The following is a 25,723-nucleotide window of genomic DNA, read 5'->3' as shown; positions in this document are numbered from 1 at the left end:
GAGATGTTGGAAGAAGATACATGTTTGTATTACAGTAATTTCACGATTACAAGCCACACCGTTTTGACTAAAAATTTGCTCCCACCCTGGAAATGCGGCTTACACTCAGGAGCAGCTAATATGTGAATACAGTAATTTCATTACTATAAGGCGCACCCTTTTGACTAAAATTTTCCCCTGAAACCGGAAGTGAGCCTTATAGTCCGGTGCGCCTTATCTGATGTACAAAGTTCGGAAATTTTGCAAACCCAGAAGTGAGAGCTGTGAGCCGCGGGGGGAGCCGGCAGGGCTGCGGCTGCCGGGTGGAGGCGAGGCCGTGGACCTGGGCTGCCAGGTGCCTGCAGGGCCGGGACTGCTGGCTGGAGGCAGGGCCGGAGCTGCTGGCTGGAGGCGGGACCAGGGCTGCTGACTGGAGGCGGGGCGGCGGGGCTCGGGCTTCTGGGTGCCTGCAGGACCAGAGCTAGCAGGTGCCCGCGGGACCGGGTCCGCTAGGTGGAGATGAGGCCGGGGCTGCTGGGTACCTGCGGGACTGGGGTTTCCAGGTGCCTGCAGGACCGCGGCTTCCAGGTGCCCGTGGGGCCACGGGACCAGGGCTTCCAGGTGCCTGCAGGGCCGCGGGACCGGGACTGCTGAGTGCCTGCAGGACCAGGGCTTCCAGGTGCCCGCGGGGCCACGGGACTGGGGCTTCCAGGTGCCGGCAGGACCGGGGCTGCTGGGTGCCCGTGGAGCCACGGGACTGGGGCTGCTGGGTGCCTGTGGGACCAGGGCTGCTGGGTGCCTGCGGGGCCGCAGGACCGGGGCTGCTGGGTCCCTGCAGAACTGGGGCTTCCAGGTGCCCGCGGGACCGGGGCTGCTGGGTACCTGCGGGACCGGGGCTGCTGGATGCCTGCAGGACTGGGGCTGCTGGGTGCCTGCGGGGCCACAGGACTGGGGGTTCCAGGTGCCTGCAGGACTGGGGCCGCTGGGTGCCTGCGGGGCTGCGGGACCGGTGCTGCTGGGTCCCTGCAGAACTGGGGCTTCCAGGTGCCCGCGGGACCGGGGCTGCTGGGTGCCTGCAGGACCGGGGCTGCTGGATGCCTGCAGGACTGGGGCTGCTGGGTGCCTGCGGGGCCGCAGGACTGGGGCTTCCAGGTGCCTGCAGGACTGGGGCCACTGGGTGCCTGCGGGGCCAGGGCCGCTGGGTGCATGCGGGACCAGGGCTTCCAGGTGCCTGCGGGACCGAGGCTGCTGGGTGGAGGCGAGGCTGGGGCTTCCGGGTGCCCGCGGGACCGGGGCTGCTGGGTGCCTGCAGGACCGGGGCCTCTGGGTGCCTGCGGGGCTGCGAGGCTGGGGCTCCTGGCTGGAGGCGGGGTCGGGGCTGCCGGGTGGAGGCAGGGCCACGGTGCCGCGGCAGCTGGGTTGAGGCGGGTCTTCGACCAGCAAACGCGTGGGGGGAGCTGGGGGCGAAGCCTCGCTGCAAAAAAAAAGTGCGCCCTATAGTCCAGTGCGCCTTATATGATCTACAAAGTTGCAAAATTTGCCGACTTCTGGGGGTGTGCTTTATAGTCCAGTGCGCCTTATGGTCGTGAAATTACTGTAATTTTCTGACATTTCCAACCCTGGAAGTGCAAACTGAGGTGCCGAGTCGAGCACCTGCCAGTAAAACCCGGCTTTACGTGATTATTACAAATTGGTTACTCTGTTGCACCACGGGTGGGGTCAAGCTCCATGCTGGCAGCACGGTGGGGGGGAGGTGGGGGAGCTCCCTCCTTCGGGCAGCGCAGCCTGGGGGAGGCAGGGGCTCCCTCCTGCTGACCCCGCGGCCCGGGGAGAGGCGGGGAGCTCCCGTCCCTTCCTGTCGCTGCCGCCGTGGGTGCCAGCGGGCTCCATCCCTACCTCCCACCACCACCACGGGTGCCGGCGGGCTCTGTGCCCCCCTGCCACTACGGCGCAGCACCGGGCTGGGGCGAGCGAGCCCAGCAGCAGCCGGCCCCGCCGAGCGGCAGCGCCGAGCTGGGCCACCTGGCCCCGTCGGCAGCCCCCATCCCTCACGGCCCAAACCAAGCCAGTAAACCCCGCCATGCCGCGATTCTGTTACTATTTGGCAACTTTGTTGCACGCAGGTCCTCCCTGCGAATGACAGAGTGGCTTATAATTGGGTGCGGCTTGTGTGTGGACAAAGAACAAAATGTTTGCCAACACCCGGAGATGAGGCTTATAGTCAGTGCGGCTTGTAATCGGGAAATTACTGTAATTGTGCTGCTTTACTTTAAATGGCAACTATATCAAAATCTCTTCACAAACAGACCAGGTTTCTTGTTAAATGTGGTTAGGTTTTTTGGGTTGGTTTTTTTTTTTTCTGTCTGCTGCTCATATTTTAAGTTTTTCTCAGAAGTTTGCTACTTTAGTTGGTGGAAATACTCTTCTTGTTTAAACCTGTAATTTAATGTAAAGTCACCTGTTCTCATGGTGTCATTACTCTTGAGCCTAAATAAACAATTCTTCATTGAGTGACTCTTACAGTTCTGGGATTGCATTCAAAAATAGATGCTACCTCAGTGAGTAAGAGATCTCTTAGGTAGCAAGGAATCAGCTCAGTGTGACAAGACAAAAGGCATTGGACACTGGGCAGTGCTTGGGGAGACAGCAATAACCTACCTTTGCATATGGTTCAGACATGTAATGCCAAGTGCAGTGCATGGACAGTGAAATTAGATTTTGTGAGGCTTTTAAGAACAGGTGTAAATATTTGATCACTAGTGTTTGTTACACATAACTATTCCACAGTGTTGTCTCTGTAGTAGCGTACTGCATCAGTGACATATATGAGCAAGATGACATTGTTATCCATTGGCTTGCACCACATCCCGTCCAGAGTCTTGTGTTCTTGCTCTGTGTCTTGTTTGGTTGGTTGGTTGGTTTTTACAAGCAGCTTTTGAATGTTTATGCTCACTTGGAGTGACTGCCCATAGCACTGATGAAATCTTGCATGGCCTTTTAAGCAACAGAGGTGCTCTTATTGCATAGACTGCCTTTCTTTACTGAGGAGGTGCTGCGCCATTTTGTTCCAGTGCATAAAACCTACAGCAATGCATTTGTGCTTACTATCTTTGGCTAATTCATCAACAGTGTGCTATCTCTTCAGACCTCATCCCTGCATCCCCAGACTCAACAGCAAGTTACCAGTCAACTTCAAAGAACTGTGTAAAAATAAATATTTATTTATTTTAACACACCATGTTTATTTTAAAATTGATTTTATTTACTAAATACCAGAAAAAATATTAATTTCCATGTGATTGGCAATTGGGCTAAAGGTGAATTTGCCTGAAATCTTTTTGCTCTGTCCTTGTAGGGTAAATATGATTTTGTACTTCAGGGGTAAAGTGTGTACCCTCTACAGATTTCCCTTTCGTGTCACATACATGGCAGACATTACCATTACCTGTTCATTTTCAGTATTGTGGCTAGCAGCAGGGTCACTGTCCTACTTGATATCAGGCTGTAATACTGAATGAAAGAAAAGAACCATTCTGCAGGGTCTGCCTTGACCTGGGATGAATGTGTCATTAGTCCTAAGCCTCAAATAAAGCTCAAGAAGGAATTTGATGCAAGAAAAAAACAGATGAAATAAAATTACTTTTAAGAAAATAATGACATTCACATAAAGTTCAGTATTCTCAAACTTGAAATAAACAAATAAAGAAAGATCCTTGAAATTTGGTTGAATGACTGTGCAGTGTGTTGGATGAGAATGTCCTGTTCATACTTCTCATAGTTTCAGGTGCATTTGCCAAGAAGTGTGAATGCTATATTCTACATCTGTGGTTGTTAAGAGGGCTTAAAATTAAGGGAAAGGTGAATAATTTATAAAGTGGATAAAATTTTGCATACTCTTTTTTGTCCATACAAACATATGGATGTATCTCTCCATATGGGAATAATTTGATTTTCTGCTGGATAAAGGCCTGAAGGCAAAGGCAATTACACTTTTCTTACCATCATCCGTCGCCTGAAAAATTACAGTCTCTTCTTCCCCTTTCCTTTCCAAATGGCAATGTATCACACACAGAATGTTGTCATTTTTTGAGTACTGGAAAGAAACAATGTTCCTCTATCAAATAGCTATAATTCAGAGTTTTTGAAGTCCCCTTTATGGTCTGAATTGTTCCAGGACTTACCACTCTTTTCTGTGTACATGTGGATGTTGCTCTGCATCCAAGAAGAATTTTGACAGAGAAGATGAAGTAATTCAAGAGGCATAAACCTGATGGGACTCCACAGATGTTATTGGCTGTTATTTCTGGACTGTGCCTGTAGCCACCAAAGGGGATTGAACACATATGATCCTAATTTCATATAATGCCTCTATACAATATTCTTCTCTTACTTGCTTTGCTTTTTTTAGGTAACTTTTTGCTATCCTCAATCCTTTGGAATATTCTGCTTATGGTAACCATTAGAACAGTTCTGCTCTTGAGGGTGTTCCGTGTGTCTTTTGACATCAAATGCTTATCTGGGACCTATCTGAAACTTCACCATTGTAAATGCTCTTTATTGTGGAGTTAATGAACCAAATGTCAACTGCAAATGAACTTTAACCTGATCTTGTTAGTCCATAAAATCTAAAAAAGCTTCATCTATTTATATAGAAAATCAGATGTAAGAAAACTTACATAAAAGTAGTAAAAGCTGTATCCTGGCACTTCAGTATAAAGTCCAAGCACCTCCTATTAGGCATCTTTGCCAAACTTAGAATGTGCCATACTCCCATATGGTTAATAAATTTTTTTTTTGTTTTCTTTCCCTGTAGGATGGATTTCCATCCTTGTTTCAACTTGTTGCATGTACGTGTTCCTATGCATTTGCAGATAAAATTCAACTAACTAACATGCCTTTATCCATTACTGGGAAGTTTTTTACACCTACAGGAAAAAAAATAAGAGTGCCAGTCTTAGTGTCTGCTCTTAGTTTTAATGCAAAATCAGCAATGGTAGTGTGTATTACTTTAAGCAATGAAACTGTAGTAGGCAGCAGAAAAAATTCAATTTTGTGGCTGTGTTGGGTGCAGGGAAGGAGGTGTGGGTCACTGTTTGATATTTCAAAACAAATCAGTTGGCTGGGCTCCTTGGTTTCTCCAATTTAAAAGCTCTTTGAGTGAATAATGAGAAGACAATTATTCGAGGAGGCCAAAGCTGTCTCAGGACTGGTTCTCTTTCATCTGCCAGTGAATCAATTTAAGCCCTTACATATAGAATAAAATCAACTGTTTTGAAATGGCAACTTGAACAAAATATGCTCTATAAAGAACCAAAACCAGTAGCAGCTCTATGCAATAACTTTTCCCAGCAGTAGCAGCACAAGTTAAATGTAAATAAGATTACAATGTTTCTGAAATCTGAATTAATTATTTTCCTGCTTTTGCCTCTCTTATTTTCCTCTTCTTAGCCTGTGCCCCTGGTTTCTTTAAAGCATCTGTGGGAGATGACCCCTGCCATCTATGCCCTGCCCACAGCCACGCTCCACTGCCAGGTTCCCAGGAATGTGTGTGTCAGAACCGGTACTATCGATCTGCTTCAGACAATTCTGATGCTCCCTGCACTGGTAAGTGTTTGGATGAAGTGTTTGAAAGTAAGAAGGGCAGTTAATGAGAGAGAATGTGCCCAAATCATTTGGGGGAAGATGCAGTTCCCCTCTTCTCAAGACCTTTGAAATAACCCAAAATCTCCCATTGGTCCTGCACCTGACTGCAGAGTGATGGTGAGAATGAGGATTCTTGGATTTCATTACAGCCTTCAGAGGGAAATATTCTGCAAAGAGTGTTTCCTTTACCCCTCCCTGTTACTGAGCTCAGCCTCTCTGTCCCTCCCCTTCCTGTCTTGCTTTGTGTCTGTGCCCAGGTTTAGCAGTGCAATTCTGCTACCTACTTCTACCTTTCTGAACTTTTCACTTCTTAGCTGCAGTGTCTTGTCCCATTCTCATCCCCATGCCTTCTTCTCACCCTTGCATTTTCCTCCTTCTCTTCACTGTCTCTGTGCCATCAAAGGAAGTGTTGGATGCACAGAATGGGCAGTTTTTCAGCAGTTTACCTCTGATGCTATTGAGGAATCTGACTGGCAGGCAAAAGTGATGTCCAGTTCTTGGAACAGATTCAACAGGTTACCTGAAGTCTGGCAAAGTTCAGAGATACTAGGTACCAAAGGAGAGAATTACAGGTCTCAGTAGAGAGAAATCTGTACTAAGCTTGTGTAGAGTTTAAAATTTCAAGGGATTGGCACTTCCCTAAACAATGGCTGTTCTTTTAGGGAAAAGAAAAAGTCACACCCTTGAAACAAAGACTCTTCTTTGTAATTTTGTTTGTCCAAAATGTGCTAATACGGTTGTTCCTTTGTTAATGTGTGTGCTTGGTGTAGCAAAGAGTATGTTTTTCTTAGCCTCACTCAAAGAAACAAATAAAGAAGAGTAAGAATGAGAAGAAGCAGCAACTTGTTTTTCCCATTGCTTTGCCTCCTGCCTTCCCTCACCTCTCTCCCATTCTTTCATAGGATTTTGATCCTTCGTTCTGTTTTCTAGGCATCCCCTCTGCTCCTCGTGACCTCAGCTATGAAATTGTTGGCTCCAACGTGCTGCTGACCTGGCGGCTCCCGAAGGACCTGGGTGGCCGCAAGGATGTTTTCTTCAACGTGATCTGCAAAGTGTGCCCGGCAGGGTCGACGGGGCCGTGCGTGCGCTGCGGGGACAGCGTGCAGTTCGAGCCACGCCAGGTGGGGCTGACCGAGAGCCGTGTCCAGGTCTCCAACCTACTGGCCCGCGTGCACTACACCTTCGAGATCCAGGCCGTCAATTTAGTGACGGAACTGAGTTCAGAAGCGCCCCATTTTGCCACCATCAATGTTAGCACCAGCCAGTCAGGTGAGGAGACCCCTGCATCCGAGTCCCAAAGTTTCTACTTCTCTCTAACATTTGATTTGCTTTTATCCTTGGAATCCTGGAGTTTTGTCTTTTTACTCATGTGTCGTGCCTTTTTTTTATCCTGCCCTGTTAGTTCCAGTTTCACTTTTGTCCTTCTCATTCCTGCCTTACCTAAACGGGCTTTCTATTCTTCCCTCTTGGCAGAAAAACTCGCAGCTGATGTGATTGTTGGGAAAGAAGCTGCCCTGGAGAAGATTCCAATGGGAGACATAGTGCTGTGGGTCAGACAAAGCACATTGTTTCATTGGGCAAGAGAGGGGACACTATCAGGGTTTGACAAGGATTTTGTGAGCATCAGTTTGCCAGAGAAGCTATTCATTTTCTGTCCCCTACTCTTCTCCATTTCATCTTCTTATTTTCTTGTTAATAATAAACTTTTTTTTTTTTACTCTTTAAATGGTAGAAATATTAAAATGTGTTGTGCAGTAATATTCAAAGATGTCGTGATCCTTGTAACTAGAAACTAAACCGTGGGTATGACTAAACTAAGACATTAATGGTTGTGTAGGCAGGTCAGAGGAGTTCTATTTCCTGTAAATACCATTTACAAGGACTGGAGTTGGAGAGAGACACATACATCCAGGCATAGAGTTCTGTTAAATGCCAGCATTAAGGGACTGGGCATATGTTGTTCTTCACAAGCGTGTATAAACTAATATAGGGAGGAATTATACACAGCTTGTTTAAGAGGACATAATGAGAAGAAATGTGAAGAAGACGAGAAAGAGGGGAAACATTTTGAACTGAGTGACAGAAAATGTCTGCAAACATTTAGGGTTTTGTAAATGTTAAACTGAAGCAAATCCCGTATGAGATTCCAGAATGTAGTATGGAAACCCCTGCAAAATAAGATTTTGGTAAAGCTCCAGGGAATTGCTGTGGAACCAGATGTGGCATCAAGGGCTTGATTAAATCACATCTTATTATTTCTGCGTCTATTATATGGAAAGAAAGGGAATATATATATATACCCCCCAACTAATTTTCTGCTGTTAACAGATGCCAAGGGATTGGTCTCTTTGCCCCCTTTGAAATCTTACCTGACAGACATTAAGTAGCAAAGCACCTCTAGGATCCCTGGTCCCCTTAAGAGGCTGACTGCAAGTGGGTGATCAGTTTTTGTTTACAGTAAAATGTGGCTGGGTAATTTGTATGGTAATACCAGGCAGTTCATTTGGCTCTCTTAGAGGAAGTGGGTGTTCTATTAACATCCTACACAATTCTCTTTCTTCAAGCTTCTCATCTCAATAGTCTTTATCTATATCAGATGTAACTTAATTGAGCAGCTGCTTCCTTCTTCTTCCTGGAATCACCAAATCTACCCTCTTCTGTTTCTATTTGAATTTCCTGACCAATCCTCTTCCAGGTGTCTCCTAGTGTCTCTGGGTGTCTTGAATATGTTGGGTGCTTCTCTCTAAGGTGCCTCTCTTGTGCAGTAAAGCTGTTTAAGGGAAAGACAACTTTCTTAAACATCAGTGTGTACTGAGTGGCTTCTTTATTTGGTCGCAGTTTTTCTTTCCTTGCTCTTTCTTGGGATCGTTAGGAGTGAGCTTGAGATGAGCTGCCCTTGATTTGTACTGACAGCTCATACTAAGAAGGCTCTGCTTCCTCCATCACGTGGTCTGTCTCATCCATACCCCCTCCTTTTGATCCCTTCATCAGCTTTTCACTTTAGCATTGCTTGTTGATGTTGTGCTACTGTAGCAATTATTGTTATTTCTATTATTTATTATTATTATTATTATTATTATTATACAAGCATAGATAGAACTTTGAGGATTTTACGTGCTGAGAGAAAAAGGGTACAGGAAAGCATGAAGGGTACCAAAAAAAAAAAAAAAAACAAACCAGAAAAGGGTTTTAGTGTTAGGATAAAGGGCCATAGCAAAACAATTTCTCTCTATTGAATTAAAGATGACCCAAAAAAAGACCCTCCAGTTCCTGGAATTCTGAAGATTCTGCTTACTCATATATCAGTTGAGTTCTCTCTCTTCTAATTGCTGGTCTAAAAAATACTCCTGTCTCTTTGTTAGAGATATTTTAGGCAATGTTCTGTGTGGAAACAGTTCTACTTTTTCTTCTTCCCGTGATACCTATTCACTCTTTGTCTCCAAAACACTGTTCCTCTAAGAGTTTGCTTACCCCTCACAGTCTTCTGGCCCTTCAGAGCATGATAGGATCCTTTGGTTACACTATCACATTTTTCTGTGGCAGACTGATTATGATGCTTGTACTCTTCAGTGACCGTGTGCCTGAAATCAGGATTAGAAGGGCTGGCACTGAAAATCCTCCTTTACTGTAAGACTTAACCTGAAACATGAGCCCTGTTTGATAGCAGTAATAAAACCTGTTTGGATAGTAATAGTGTGAAATGCAAATATGACATGCTAATCCCCAGAAGAACTGTACAGAGATGAGACAAGAGAAGGGAATTGCTTTCAGCTCAGGTTTGAAATGCTGAGGGTGAATACCTAAATAAATGTCAGGATGTATAGAGAGATGTTGGAAGGCTCTTCCAGATAGCAGGAACCCCATAATGAAAGGCAATTATGTAATTCTAATGAAGTTATACTTCTTCGCAGGTGTGAACCTGACACACAAAAATGCAAAGAACTTCAACTCCTACCACATTATTACAAAAAATACAACTGACTAAATTTTATTTATTATTTTAACATTTCCAAGTGTACTTACCAGGGTAAACAAATACATCTTCTCATGTCTCAGGACAGATGTCAGGTTTTCATTTAAAGGATTGTGAAGAAACTTTTTCTGTGCACAGCTGTAAATACCTGTAACTACCATTTTTTCCCTGCAACTTTCACTGAAGCATGCAGTAATGTCTGTTTCCAGAGAAATGCTACTGAACTTATTCGTTCAGGCAGTTGTTACATTCCTAGAAAGAAGAGGAAAAAAGAAAGGCAGCAGAGATTTAAATGTTGTAACAAATCAATGCAGACTTCTAAAAGCAAATGTATTGGGGTTTTTTTAGCTGAGTCCAGACATTCTGAGAGCTTATAGAGGTATGTGAAGATAAAGGTTATTTGACCAGGTTGCCTTGTACCTGTGAAAATATATGTCGCAGTCTTCTGCATCAGTGGGAATCAGAGCAGTGGGACCTGGCAATACCAAAAATCTGTAGCACTGAAAAAATGAGTGCTAGACAGTCTGAAGGCTTGTGTAAGAGGCTGAATGGGGACAAGGACATTTCTGGGTAGTGCCAGGAAGTTTAAGAGGACCTGACAGAAGATTTTTACATGAAATGGTGTGAGAAGAGGAAGGGAAGTAAATGCCAAGTATGATTATGAGATCATGAAGGGAAATGATGAATGCTTGAAGATGTTTGCTTTTCCAAAGAGGGCCAAAAGACTTAGTTGGCAAAAGCAGGGACAAAGGCATTTTTTCGTTCAAAACAAGAAAGAAATAAGAAGAGAGCTGTCAAAAACTACATGCTGTTGTGTTTTGTCAGGCTAAAGCCAGCAGGTACAGCAAGTGGAGTGTGAGTGTTCATTGTCCTCTGAATGAAAGACACTGTTTTTCAAAGTCATTACTTGTTTGCTTATTTGTGATCTAATCGCCAACCCTGAGCACTCACCAAAGTTCCTTAAGAATTCAGCTTTTTTGTTTTCTATTCACATAGGAAAAATAAAAATACTCTTCTAAGATTTTTCCTTAGTGACATTAGTGACATTTGTCAACTTAGCCATCTGTAATGGATTTGCCCAGCTATAACTGGGAATTAATAACAATTTCTATGGTCACTCCACAAAAAGGAATTATTCCAGTTTCTCTCTTTACTATGCCCAATCTCCGCAGTATGAGCAGAGAACGAATGTGCTTGTTTTCAAAATTCAAGTCTCGCTAACAGTTTAAATGAAGTCAGAAACCTTTTGAGCAAGTATAGGTATAAAATACAAAGTAAAAACATAGAATGTTGTGTCATAAAGGCTATTTTCCTTTTTATTAAGCATGAATGGAATGCATACACAAAAATTAATAATAAGAGAGGGAAGTTAAAATAACTGACTAATTTGCCCTTTTAAAGGACTCTTCATCCACAGGGAGCAAAAGTACAAGGTTATGACAGAAGACAATCCAAGATACTTTTAAAGAATTTTTGCGTATTTAGAGAAAGGGCCAGAATTAAATTGAAATGTGTAGAAAAATGTAGGATATTTTCAAAATAAAGATAAGATAATAAAGATATCAAGAAGGGAATTTCCATGCTGCATTTAGACTGATCTTCCCAGAAGGTGATATTTGGGAAGCTAGAACAAAGCTTGGAACAAAGCTAGGCTCTTCATGTTATCTGCTTGGAATGTGAGGAGAATAGGATACCTGAAGAGGTAACAGAAGTGAAATAACTATGAGAGAATGTAGGGGCATGTTAGTGAGCATTAGAGGCTTAGCTGAGATTGATCAAACTATATACAGTAATTTCACAACTATAAGGCGCACCCTTTTGACTAAAATTTTGACCTAAACCCAGAAGTGCGCCTTATAGTCCAGTGCGCCTTATATATGGACAAAGTTAGGAAATTTGCCAACCTGGAAGCGTGAGCTGCGAGCCGTGGGGGGAGCCAGCAGGGCCATGACTACCGGGTGGAGGCGGGGCCGTGGGACTGCAGTTGCTGGGTGCAGGCGAGCCCGGGGGCCCGCGGTGCTGTGGCTTCCTGGTACAGGGGAGCCCACGGTGCTGTGGCTGCCGGGTGGAGGGGGGACCTCGGCCAGCAACCGCGCGAGGGAAGCCGGTGGCAGATCCTCGCTGCAAAAAAGAAGTCCGGTGCGCCTTACATATCAGTAAAAGTTCAGAAATTTTCCAACACCCGGAAGTGCGCCTTATAATCTGGTGCATCTTATAGTTGTGAAATTACTGTAACTTCAGAAGCTTGTGGGGCAAGATGGAAGGGGAAGAAAACACATTAATAACTAGATGCAACACACAGGCCTTGGCAGGGTTTAGTTTGGATCCTGGCTGAGTGATGACCCACAAGCCAGTTGTCTAAACTCCTATTGTACTCAGTGGATATCTAGCCAGTACTGCTAAATGAGTGTCTCCTCAGAATCAGAAAGGAACTAAGCATGGAAGATACCTCTGGTGACCATATTCTCCTACCCATCTGCTCATCAGGGTCACCTCAAGCAAATTGTCCCTGACCACACCCAGCACACCTTTGAATATCGCCAAGGTTGGAGACTCAGCCCCTTTGGGTGAAGGCTTAGCTGTCTGTGAATCCTCTTTCTTTCCCTTATTGAGGAAAGGAGTGACATTTGCTTTCCGCTAGTCCTCAGCAACCTCTCAGAGTCACAAAAGGTGATTCTAAGATTATCAAGAGTGCCCTCAAAATGACAACAGCCCAAAGGATGCATCCCATCAGGGCCCATGGAATGATGTCGTTTGCCTAAATTTTCAGTCACCTGATCTGGCATGAGGAAGATTTTCCCAGATGCAGACTTCCCAAGGTCTGCAGGATGTGGTGTTCCTAAAGACAAGATTTGCTGATAAAGACTGATGTGAAGAAGATGCCCTGTGTCAGCAGGACCCCTGTACCACCCATCAGTAGGGCCACATTTTTTCTCCTCCTTGAGCCACCTCTGTACTTAGAGAAACCCTTCTCACTTTAGACATGCAGTGCCAGATGTGATTCCAGGTAGTCTCTGGCTTTCCTAGCCATGTGTCTATGTGTTTGGACAACGCTTCTATGTTCCTCTCAGGCTACCTGTCCATACTTCTGCCTCCATGTACTTCCTTTCTGTGTCTGAGTTAGGTAGGAGCTCCTTGTTCAAACATGCAGGCCTGTTGGCATTTTTTGCCTGAATTCGTGATTGTTGGGATGGACTGCTTTTGTACCTGGAAGAGGTAATCCTTGCACATGAACTAGCTTTTTTAAGTCACTCTTCCCTCCAGGACATTATCCCATGGGAGTCCTCCAGGCAGAACCACAGAGGGGTCACATTGGCTCTCCTGAAGTATCTTCATGGAATGGAATGTGGACTGAATGTCACATGCCAGAAATGCTCAGGGTTTGCTGAGAATGGCGCTTGGCTGAGCTCTGCATAAGTGGGGATTGCCATGTATTGTTACACGAGTCTGCACTTCCTTCACATTCCTTGCTTACCTAGTCTGTGGACTGAGATAGATAATTACAGTAATTTCACGATTATAAGCCACACCATTTTGGCTAAAATTTTGGTCCGAACCCCAAGTGCGGCTTATAATCAGGTGCGGTTTATATATGGACAAAGCACGAAAAGTTACTGTTTTAGTTTGAAGGACAGGTGTCTGCTGAGAAAGGCAGGATCTTCTCTTTGAAATGGAGAATGTAAACTCCCTCCCTCCAAATTACTATAATTTTGAAATCAAGGGGCTTTCAGGCAAAGATATGGGAATTAGGAATAACAGTTCTTTTCTAGGGAAATTAAAATAGAAATACAGTACTACAAAGAAACAAACCCCAAACCCTGACAAAGTCAGAGTACAACCTGACACCCCGTCAGGCAGGGTGTTGGTAGCAGTCCCATTAAAAGGTGGCTGCAGTCCTCTTGCAGTGACAGATGTGGTTCAGTTGGAGCAGTGCTCCTGTAGAAGGTGCAGTTTCCCTCCAGATGTCCAGTGGTGATGTGGAGAAATCCGTTTTTCCTCTGGAGTCCAGTGGAGAAAGGGGCTGCCTTAGTGTCCCAAAACCTCTGTTTTTATTTTGGTAAGAAATGTTGGGCTCTTCCCCTTGGCTGGAGCAACTTCCAATGGGATGCAGTAATTTTATCAGTCCCACAGTGGGACTCAATGGCCATTAGTAGAAAATGACTGGCTGGAGGAAGGATGGGTTATGAAAAGATAAAGAACAATGTCCTGCCTGGTTTTAATGGATGGCCCATTAGCAGAATATCTGCCGTTGAGATAAGGATCACTGCCCCCACCTTCAACAGATGGTGATAGAATAGACCTTTTATCACACTCTGTATTGTAATGTGCGGCTTATAATCAGGTGCATCTTATGTATGGACAAAGAACGAAAAGTTGCCGACACCCAGACATGCGGCTTATAATCGTGAAATTACTGTAGTCTTGCACGCATGTGTCTGCTGCTGGGAAAGAATTTGTCCTGCAGTGTAGAAGGGTTGCAACTGACAACCCACAAAATATAGAATCTGGGAGTTGTATCTAACTGGTGTTTGGAAATCTTTACAGTTTTAACTGGTTTTATGTGGGCAAGAATGTTCTATACATTTGCTATTACTTAAATTGCATACAAAGTGAACTGCTTTTTCAGTCTTAATTAAAGATCTGATCTCACAGCATGTTTTTTGCTCTCAGTGAATAGGATAGAATTAGAATAGAATAGAATAGAATAGAATAGAATAGAATAGAATAGAATAGAATAGAATAGAATAGAATAGAATAGAATAGAATAGAATAGAATAGAATAGAATAGTTGGAAATGAACCTGCAATGATCATCTAGTTCAGCTGCCTGGATTGGATTGAATCAGGCACTGTGATTTCATCTGCCAATAGACAAGGACCCAACATATCTATGTCTATAAACCTCATGTAAAAAGAAAAGAATAAAACTGGAAAATCTTTATAGATCTGAACACATTTGTGTATACAAAAGAAAGCTTTGGAAGCAAAGTTCTGTTATAAACCTTTTAAATAGTTGGCATGCAAACAAGGGAAAATATTCATCTAGCACTTGTGTGGCAGCAGAGGTATGATACTTTGAATGTCCATAGACATAAAACCTTGAACTTTATATTTCCTAATGTATTAACACTGAGAGAATAACCTTATAATGCACTTCTGACAGGGAATATGTACTTACTCCACCAACAATTATGTTTGCGTTGCACATCGCCTTAGTGTTTGTTAGTATTCATACCATGTTAGTATGAAATTTTTCATGGGAGAAATCGTGATATCTCTTTTACTTCAAGTGATGGAAGAACTCCCTGGCCAGTGTTTCATAATTTTTTAGGTCCTTAAAAGGGAGGCAAATATGTATCAAGATCTAAACTCTGTCTCAGAGAGGCAGATTAAAGATAGTCTGCCTTGTGGTAGTTCGTAGCTGGTTTTATTTCTGAGAGTTTTTAATGGCTTTTGCTTTAAGTAGTGTCTGTTTATTAGGTGCAAATCACTGAAATTACTATTTTTAATACAAATGCAGTATTCTGGTTGTCTCTCCCCCACCACCATCTTATTACCCTAAGTGCTGGACATATCTGGATAATAGGAACATTCTAGAATGCTGTGGTACATGGTCAAGAGATACCCTTGAGTGATGTGTTTGCTGTTTCTTTGTTTGATTAATTCTTCCAGATAGGGAAAAAATTGAGGATTGGAAAGAAATGAGAAACAAGTGAAAAATAACTGTTAGAGGTGGGAAGGAGAGGAACTGAGGAAGTTTTAACTCTAATCATTCTGTAGAATCTTAGAAGTGGGCTGTTCCCTGGCAGTGTAGCTGCGCACACATCTCCTGTGTGTTTGCTTGTGTCTCCGCGGAAAAGAGTTTAACTTTTTGGAACATTGAATGTAGCAGAATCTGTCTTGGTCAAATGTTAACTGACAAGTTACCTCCTGACATTTTAATACAGAGTTATTCATTTGCATCTTAAATGCTACATATGGTCTTGGTTAATTGTTGCTCTCTTCCATTCTTGTCACAATATTCTCATTGGCAGGTGAAGCAGTTATGTCATCTTGTTTGAAAGACAAACAATGATAAAAATAAAAGGAGTAACAAGGAGAGAAAGCATTTTATTGCTTAGACTCTGATTTTGTTGCATTTACATTTTTAAATTAGTTCCCACTTGCCTGAGCTGTTTGAAGCCCGTCTGAAATATGTTTTTCAGAATAATTTTATCTTGTTATTAAAAACAATCCTTTTATCTTTTTCACAATTAATGAGGAAAGAAAATGCTACTCTGCAGGTTTTGATCATTTGCCAAATGTCTCTGCTTCATTCTTCACCTCAAGGAAGTTTACGTCTATTTTCTAAAACCGGTGGGGTTTGGTGGCAGCTTTTTATTGGCATGCTTTTTCTGGAAAATTTAAATGTTGCTGAATATGTTGCATCCATTAGGAAAATGAGGATACCCTAGCTGCTTACCTGTAGGTTTCTTGGCAACATGACATTTTCTTTGCAGAGAGAAAGCAAAACTTGAGAAGAGGTTTGTAGAAAGACAACCAGCAGGCTGAAAGATCCTCTTAAAATTGTCTTGAAATTTTTGCTTGGAAGTTTCTTCCCAAAATGAAACTCATACACTCTTAGCTTTTGCACAAACCCAGAGTGTGTGTGTGTGTGTGTGTGTGTGTGTGTGTGTGTGTGTGTGTGTGTGTGCGCGTGTGCACGTGGGCTCATGAATGATTTTGGTAGAAGTGTGTTTCCGTTCTCCAGAGTGCTTCATATGCAAGGCCTCCATTACTCTGGTTGCCCATACTTGATTTTTCAACCCGAGGAAAAGAATTGCAGTTTGGGGGAGAAGCAGAAGAGAAGTAACGTGCTCTGCCTTTGTTCTCACCACTATCAGTATTCTTTGTCCAAACATGATCTTAAAACAAGGCAATGTCATGCAGCACCTTCTCATCTTGCATGTAAAAATTGCACATTTGAAGATCAGAATTATATTCCAGCTATAATATAGATAATTTCTTGACTCCTGCGCATAATCAGTTGGATGTGGGTTTTTTCATTTTTTTTCAGACTGAGTTCTCAATGACTGTGTCTCCCAGTGGAGCAGTCTTGTGCCTGGATTTTTTCTGGTTGTTTTAAAAAGTATTTCGTAATGCAAATTAAGGAAAATTAAAGGAAGAGCTGGCCTGACTTATTAACTCATCTTAAGGAATATTCAATTATAATTCATTTTTATGCTTATCCCTTTGCAATTTCTCATTTTTGTCTTTTATTCCAGTCCCCTCTTCTGTACCTATGATGCATCAGGTGAGTCGTACTACCAATAGCATCACACTGTCGTGGCCTCAGCCGGACCAGCCCAATGGGATCATCCTGGATTACCAGCTACGCTACTTTGACAAGGTGAGCAGAAAGTGATACTGAGCACTTTCTGTCTGGGAGGTGCACCCCTGCATCAGGATGGAAAAGGGAAAAAAATGCTTCATTTATGAGGAAGGAGGAAACTTTAGCAATACCAGAAGTTTGTGATGTCATCTGATGTCAGTCCGTCTGCATTTCCCAACTTGGAAACATCTAAGAACAAGGGGGATTTTAAGAAAAGAGAAGGCACTTGGTTAAGCTTAAAATCTGTGACTAACAATAAGTTTAGTATCAGCTGATAGAGGTAACAGTGAAAGGAGCTAAAGTCTCTAAATATGTTTACTGAAACTGGATTCACTGCAAGTCTGTCATTTGTTTATGAGGAGAAGTCTTGTGTCCCCATTTATGCCTGGACAGACATCTCAAAGAAATTTTATGAGGAAGAATGCACTCTTTCATTTGCTAAATGGCAAATATGCCTTTGTGTGCTGGAAATACAGGGTGGCAAATGCAAATTTTTCCTCCATTCACATCTTGTGATATTCATGTCTTGTGACTGCTAATCCATCTGACTTGACGGGAAGAGATGTGTAGGGCTATTCAGACAAACTTCCATTTCATATTACTGGTCTTTCACATAAGAAAAATCCTTTTGCAGGATTTTGCAGGGCTACTATTTTTTAGTGATAAAAAGAACTGCTATTTGTGATAACTTGTGTAGCAGCTTCCTGGATACAGCTTTGCATGTGTTCTTGCTCTGAGTCCTCCTAGGAGAGTACATGAGTTTGGAGTTTATAGAAAGCGAACCACAGGACAAAGTTTCGTCTTTCTTTTTTGTTAAAATTAAGAGTCTTTAGCAGAACTTTGTGGGAAGCCCAGGCCTGGGGGAATGAAAAACAGCAGTGAGGAATGAGTAGAGTGCTAGGAAGTAAGGTCTGGAATAGCAGCTGTTGTTGGGAGGCTCTGTAAAGGTTCAAAGAATATTGGATTGACATGGAAACTGTCATGCCTTGATGAGGAGAGTGAGCAGTGTAGGCAGAAGTTTCACATTCCTTTTTGGTCATTGACATTCACAGGCAGAAGATGAGGATAATTCATTGACCTTAACTAGTGAGACCAACATGGCCACAATACCAAGTTTGAGCCCAGGCAAGATCTATGCCTTCCAAGTGCGTGCTAGGACAGCAGTCGGCTACGGTCCTTACAGTGGGAAGATGTATTTCCAGACTTTAACAGGAGGTAAGTGCTGGCATATGTGTCGAGGTCTGCACATGATCACCTTCCACTTGCCTGTGTCCCTGAGTGCATTGGTTTATCCTCTGGAGGACTGCTACCAGACACTCCTACTCAACTTGCATTTCTGTTTATAATAACTTCCATGTGCAGATTTGTTCACTCAGAGAAGCTTCATGCTGTTAGAGGGCATTGTTTATGCTACTTCTGTACTCCCCGGCCCTGCTCCTTGTTGCGCCTGTGCCTCTGACTAGCAGGTGTGAGTGTGCCAGTAAAAATCTCTTTAGGGGGATGTGGCAGTACATAGCACCATACACTGATGTAGTTTGGGCCCCAGCTCTCATGAGACATCTTACAGCTGAAACCTCTATGAATGTGTAAAAGACAGGTGGGACACAGGGCACAAAGATGGGACACAGGCATATGTGCTGAAGCTTGGCTTCCATCAGGATCCCCATTCTGTGTTACCGGCAAGCTGCATTAATAGGGAACAGTGGGTTTACAGCCCAGGTATAGAGCTAACTTGTCCTTAAGTGGCTTGGCAGCTGTCAGTGGAGCGGGGCAAGAGAAAGTGGATTCAGAGGGAGCACTGGCTTTTCAATGCAAAAAAAGAAGGCACTGGAGAAGCACAGTGACTGAAGAGCAAGGGGCTGGTAGGAATGGAATTACGGGTGATACCTAGGTGAGCAGAAGGGAAACTCTGCACAGTTCCGGTCCTCTGCATCCGTGTGCATGTGTGTGTGTCTTTCTTGCCAGGGGAACGCTCGGAGATGGTGCAGGACCGGCTGCCGCTGATTGTGGGCTCAGCACTTGGGGGTCTGGCCTTCTTGGTAATTGCTGCCATTGCCATCCTTGCCATCATCTTCAAGAGGTGAATTCCTTGACCTGCTCATATGCACTTCAGACAGTGGAACTTCCTTATCCCTGCAACATTACCCCCGTCCCAAGGGAAACAGCCTGACCTGCATTTATCCAGATGTTCTTGAGATGCCATTCTCTAATTAAGGAAAGATCCTGCCCCATTACTCCTATCTGAGGAGGCTCTCCTTTGGTAAACCACTCATGTACTTAGCTGATATTTGGCTAGTTAGCAATATGAACACAAGGATAGCATTTCAAAGCTGGTACTCAAAAGGTATTTAAATGCATCGATGTGAATGAGGAACTGTAAATTGCATTTTAGGCAAGCAAGTGGAGAATGAAGCAATGTGGTGGAGAAGGACTGGTGGAATAAGTATGCATATTCAGTTATTAAGAAGGTGATAAATACCTTTTCACCACAGACCAAGAGACAAGGGCTCATTTGCTGAAGAATAAAATCTATACAACCCCAATGGTTCCAGGGAATGCTAGCCCATAAAATACAGGGTAAAGAAAGCAAATACCACTTTCCATTTTGGAAAGAATAAAGGGCATATAAATGATTGTAGAGATAATCTGTTACAGCAAAAACAAAAAAAAAAAAAAAAAAAAAAAAAAAAAGACAAAAGGCACAAAAGTAAACTATGGAGTTTTTGTTATTTGAAGAAAAGAAACAGTCATTACTCACTCCTTGAATTTACTCTGAGGTTTGAACTTAGTCCCATAGGTTGTCAGTAATGGATTTCTGTATCTTTGCTCTACTGTGCCTTTGCACAATAGGGATTTTTTAGCTTTTTCTGCTGACCTAAAAAAATGTACAAACTACTTAACTTTAGAAAGTGAGATCTAGTTTTAATGATTTCTTTTTGCTGTCTTCCCTTTTCTACATTTGTTTTCTCCTCTTGTGTATATTCTTTTTAACATTTTTCTTTTTGGAAACAAAAGAATTATCAAATATTGTTAAATTTGAAATGTTGCCTCCTTTTGTTGCTTTGAACTGTTAAAAATACAATTTCTTGTTACAGCTGGAAATGTGATATTATGTGCACAACTCAATAAAGCATATATTTTTCTAAAAAAAATAAACCAAACCCAGAATAAGTTAATATTATCAAAATTGTGTTGGGGAAAGACATTAATGGCATCTGTAAATATACATATGAGGAAATACCATTAAAAATATATTCATTTATACTTAAAGAATTATGTACAGTTAATAGACAGATTTTCAGAAAAAGTGAAGATTACAAATTTCTATTTTAAATCTGTCCTTGATAAGAAAAGCAAGTTTGAAGATGCAGAAAATGAGGAACACCACATGAAATGAGTAGTTCTTTAAAAGGTTGCACGTATGTAGAGTCAAATGCTACGACTTTAACTTGTTTTTATAAATTGTTGGTACACATTTTTCAGGCAATATGTGCTTTGAAACACCTAATTTAACTAATTGTTTGTTTTTATATGGAAAACAATTCACTTGTTAGATGACATATAAAAAACATTATTGTAGACCTGGATTCCAGGTTCAACAACAGTTAGAGCTCTTAGATGTAGGCCCCCATCAAAGCCAATTTCTTTGTGCAAGAGAAAAAATTTTGAAGGTAAAATTGTGGTTTTTGAAAGCAGAATTTAAAGAGATATGACTGACAAGTAAGAATAATATAGTTAGCTGTTAGAATGTCAGAATTACTTATGTTCATAAAGAAAAATAACATAATGTTTCATGATACTTTGCCTTCAAATGCTAATTGAATCAGCAGCTAAAAGATCTCATGCTGAAACAGCAAAACATGAGTTGACACAAATCCATGCAGACAGCAGGGATACTGCAGGATACTGTAGGGTTTGATGTACAATCTGGTCTAATTAATAGGATAATTGGAAACTAGCATGGAATGTACATTAAAAAAGAAAAAGAATATTGCTTGGAACAAAGGAAGTAGCTTGAAAATTGCAAATAGATTTAGTGCAAACAAAGAAAGGAATGAAACATCTAAAATAATTAGATTGTGTGGGAAATAAGTGATTGAATCATACACATTCAGAAGGAGAATGAAATCTGAGAAATATCTATGCTGAGAAGGACCTATGCTTACTGGAAATTAGATGCATATATGCAATAAACCTTACAATAATAAAGATCATGTTTGTTTTGATCTGCGCATGCAAAAATCACATCAAGGAACAGATTTCCATCTGTTTGGGCCTGTGTGGTTTGGTTTGGGTACCATACATACAAACAGAATGGCCAAAGTAAATGCTGTTAAAGAAAGCCAGGAGAAAAAATAATTGGGGGAGATCTATACATATTAAGCATTAGAGTAAATGTCTCATAGAATGTTTTTGAAGAACTTAAAAGGCATCACAGAAGAAGGCATTATAATTGAAAAGAATAATTTGTTGTAATTAAATTAAATTAAAATGCAAATTTAGCCTGAATAGCAAGAAAACTTCCAAGGCAGTAATGTTAAACTGTAATATTCTTTCTCAGGATAGTCTTGGAAGCCCTATCATTTGTCATTTCTAAAGTGGGAATGCCAAAATTGGTATAAAAACCACCACATAGAAAACAAGCTTGCACTGGTTACCAGGAGATGGGCAGGATCTTAACATCCATTTTCTACCCCTAATCTGAAGGATTCTCTGAGCCTTACACTGAGAAGTCTACCCCAGCATCTGATGAGAGACTCTTGTGTATGTTTTGACTTTCCTTTCCTTTGTATCCTGCAGTAAAAGGCGAGAGACTCCATACACAGACCGCCTGCAGCAGTATATCGGTGCACGAGGTAAGTGTGTTTGAGCAACAGATGGCAAGGGCCTGTCTCTTTTCAGCACTCATTAACATCTGTGTGTCTCAGGGTTTGAGCCTGGTGATGTTTTGGGCTATTTCCCCCACTGCAGGACTCGGAGTGAAGTATTACATTGATCCTTCAACCTATGAAGATCCCAATGAAGCCATTCGGGAATTTGCCAAGGAGATTGATGTGTCCCTCATCAAGATTGAGGAAGTCATTGGATCAGGTAGTCTGAGAATCTGGAGATTTTTAGAGTGCTTTCTTGTTCACCTTGAGACCTGGCACACTACTGGCCTGAGATGGAACCATGGATCCATGGTACATCAAGCGTTCCAGGATATCTAAACCTTCATTTTTTTTCCAAAATTCATTTTAACCTACTAACCCTTAGATGCTGGCTCTAAACTAAGTTTAAAACACCCTTTGAAGACTCAGAACTCCACATTTGAACCCTGAAGATGTCGTAGTCTCCAACCTTCACCAAAAACTTTGCCTTAATCTAAGCGGCACCTTAACCTTATTTCTAAGCATCTCCCGAAGTCATCCACAGTAGAATGCTTTAGTGCATCTGACTAAAATCCATTGCTATGTTTCCTTACTTGAGGTGTTTCTTCCCTCCCTGACAGGAGAGTTTGGAGAGGTGTGCTTTGGACGCCTGAAACACCCAGGAAAGCGTGAATACATGGTAGCTATTAAGACCTTGAAGTCAGGTTACACAGACGAACAGCGGCGGGAATTCCTGAGTGAGGCCAGCATCATGGGGCAATTCGAGCATCCCAATGTCATCCACCTGGAGGGAGTGGTCACCAAGAGCCGACCAGTCATGATTGTCACGGAATTCATGGAGAATGGATCGCTGGATTCCTTCCTCAGGGTACCACAGAGTCTCCCACAGCCATTAACCTCTTCATCTCACTGTGTGCCAGTCTCAGACTTTATAATTTTGCCTGTTCTTCCTCTTGACTCCTGTCTCCCTAAGTCTTCCTGTGCAATGGAAATGATAGCAAATAGCCACAGTAAGTGGTTTCGGACCAACATGGTGAAAATACTACAAGGGCTCAACAACCATATAAAATTGAAGTATTTTAGACTTCTTCGACTCCAGTAGTTCATGTAAACAGTACCAAATCTTTGTACGCACCCTTTCAGTTGCTTATGTGCATGTTCTAATAATGTTTTTCAGCCTTTATTTCACAGAACATTTTCAATTTTCAACATTGTAATGAAGTAATGAAACTTGCAGTTATTTTTGGATTTCAAGTTTTCTGGTAGTGAAAGACAAATATGGACAATCCATGTAGTACAGCTTCTTCACTTCTCCTTTCTTACTGATTCATGTGCTCATTCAGCCACAAATGCTTTGACAGGTACAATTTGAAGAGCACATTGAACCATTGAGTACAGCTGCATAGATGCCATTGTAAAGATCTTTGTAAAAGCAGATTTGTCTACTCACCTTCATTTAGCCATCTTAGTAGTTAGTGAGGTTAGGTGTAGGATGCTAAAAGGGAATGTGGCCACGAGAGGAGGAAAAGTTCACCAATGTCTGATTTTCTTTGAGGTTCATTGCTTTAAGCCCACCCTCCTTTGTTGTTTGTTGTCCTTGAACCTTCAGATTTTGGCTGAAATTAAGGTGTGTGTTCTCTAACTTCATTAATCCACCTTGTTATCTTGCTTTTTGTTAGTCTCCCCTATTGGCTTCATGTTCTGTGGCCATGAGAGCCTGTGTTTGCCTCCTCCCTTGCAGCAGAAGGAAGGGCAGTTCAGTGTGCTGCAGCTGGTGGGAATGCTGCGGGGGATTGCAGCCGGCATGCGTTACCTGTCAGACATGAACTATGTGCATCGTGACCTGGCAGCACGAAACATCCTGGTCAACAGTAACCTGGTGTGCAAGGTGTCAGACTTTGGGTTGTCCCGCTTCCTGGAGGATGATGCTTCCAATCCCACCTATACTGGGGGTCTGGTGAGTCACTGCTGTGGTGAGAGTTACTGTGGTGTTGACAGATAAAACTTTTTCCTGTGTTCCTTCTTGATTTGGTGTACCCTCTTTAGTCCATCTTGAGACCATAGAGAGGCCTTCTCTATGTAGAGTCGAGTAGAGCCTTCTATCTTGTGACCTATTTGTTCCAAAGCAGTAAAATTAAGAAATAGCTGAGTGTCTTGATTCTCTCTGCCATATGAAGTCTCAGTGCTGTTCTTTGTGGCATGATGGTGAACAGGTCAAACCTCACAGCCTGGTGCAGCTATTATCTTCCCCCTTTTCATTAGCTTTTTATAGGAAGGATGAAGGACTGAAAGAGAGATTACAATCCTGTACTATCACTCTGAAAAAAGAGTTGGGTTTTTTCCTACAGAAAAGATAAATGGCCTAAGTGTATTTATGGGCTTAGAACCAACCATCAAATGAGCTTATTGCCTATGAAGTTGTGACATCTGTCACACACACTACAAAAGGGGTGGGAGTATAACAGGGGGATTGAAACAGAAGGGGATGAAGAATTCAGTCACTGAAAAGTGGAACAATTTTTAGATCCGTGCATTTTGAAGAACCAGCACCTGAATGATATTTCATCTTACAGATCATACCTACAGTTAGAGAGGTCAAGATGGAAAGAGACAGGAGTTAATGCTAGCTACTCAGTGTATCTGTCCCTACTGCTGCAATTTGGCATTATTTATATGACTCTAGATTTTCAAATTATTATGAGAATTTTGCTGTGTGTCATTTTCAAATGCTGTAAAGTAAAGCTGTGAAAGTATAAAATCATGGGATTTGCAGCAGCAAGGAGGCATGATTCTCTCTTTTCATTAATACTTGCCAGTAAAACAAGGTGGAAACCTTGAACATAGTATGAATTTGAACAGCAATGTTTTCAAGACAGAATCAATGGGACCGTAACCCTGTGCTCCAGGTTGTGTTGTGTTGCTAACATCTGGTTGTTTCAGTGATGTTGTTTTCACAAGCAGTCCTTATCTCACTACATTCTGGTTTCTTTCTGTCTGCTTCCTAGGGCTGCAAAATCCCCATCCGCTGGACTGCTCCTGAAGCCATCCAGTACCGCAAGTTCACCTCCTCCAGTGATGTCTGGAGCTATGGCATTGTCATGTGGGAGGTGATGTCCTACGGTGAGAGGCCTTACTGGGACATGTCCAATCAGGATGTAAGTTTTAGAAGTGTGAGGATGTACATCTACCTCTCTGTCCTGTATCAATTCAAGCAGAACAAAGCCACACACACTGAGTGACTGAAGCTCTTTTGTGTTTTATTTTCCCAGTTGTCATAAAGCTTTGTTCTTCTTTTCCTGCAGGTAATTAATGCCATTGACCAGGACTATCGCCTGCCACCACCCCCAGACTGCCCTACTGTTTTGCACCTGCTCATGCTTGACTGCTGGCAGAAGGAGAGAGTCCAGAGACCCAAATTTGAGCAAATAGTCAGTGCCCTGGATAAAATGATTCGCAAGCCATCAGCCCTCAAAGCCATTGGCACTGGGACCAGCAGGTGAGATGGGGATTTAATGCAAAATAATAGGATTTGTCTCTCAGAAGGCATCATGAGGAAAAGAAAGTAATAAATCAGGCTATATAGGCTTTTTTCTAACCCTGTCATTTGAGACTGGGAACAAACAGGAAGTGGAAAAAAAGAGAGGAAGCAAGTTGGGAGAACTGTGTATCCTGATTGAGTTAATGGGGAGCTCTAAGTGCCAAATGGGATAGGAGATAAATCTTGAATGAGTTGCACTGAGGATGAATGATTGAGGAGTCAGAGAGAATGAAGGGAGGTGCAGCTTCTGGGTGCAGCAGCATGAGATGTTCTGTGATCACACCATGTTGTGTGACCACAAGAGATGATGAGGAAAAAGAAGACCTTATCTTATGGAGGGAAGGAAGT

General features: G+C 42.6%; 1 protein-coding gene across 2 annotated transcripts in view; it reads left to right on the top strand.

Annotated features, from left to right (window-relative positions):
- EPHB6 (EPH receptor B6) overlaps positions 1 to 25,723 on the top strand; it is a 72,475-nt gene that overhangs the window by 44,010 nt on the left and 2,742 nt on the right. For both annotated transcript variants that reach the window (XM_033052838.1, XM_033052837.1), the window contains exons 5-15: positions 5,428 to 5,583; positions 6,553 to 6,891; positions 16,860 to 16,984; positions 18,019 to 18,181; positions 18,932 to 19,046; positions 21,767 to 21,822; positions 21,938 to 22,057; positions 22,458 to 22,705; positions 23,579 to 23,794; positions 24,843 to 24,992; positions 25,140 to 25,333. In XM_033052838.1, coding sequence (XP_032908729.1) covers positions 5,428 to 5,583; positions 6,553 to 6,891; positions 16,860 to 16,984; positions 18,019 to 18,181; positions 18,932 to 19,046; positions 21,767 to 21,822; positions 21,938 to 22,057; positions 22,458 to 22,705; positions 23,579 to 23,794; positions 24,843 to 24,992; positions 25,140 to 25,333 — 1,882 coding nt within the window. The remainder of the gene's footprint in view (positions 1 to 5,427; positions 5,584 to 6,552; positions 6,892 to 16,859; positions 16,985 to 18,018; positions 18,182 to 18,931; positions 19,047 to 21,766; positions 21,823 to 21,937; positions 22,058 to 22,457; positions 22,706 to 23,578; positions 23,795 to 24,842; positions 24,993 to 25,139; positions 25,334 to 25,723) is intronic.

This window comes from Catharus ustulatus, chromosome 2 (genome assembly GCF_009819885.2).
Source record: "Catharus ustulatus isolate bCatUst1 chromosome 2, bCatUst1.pri.v2, whole genome shotgun sequence".
Lineage (NCBI taxonomy): Eukaryota > Metazoa > Chordata > Aves > Passeriformes > Turdidae > Catharus > Catharus ustulatus.
Note: the sequence above shows the minus strand (reverse complement) of the source record. Positions and strands in the feature narration are given on the sequence as shown.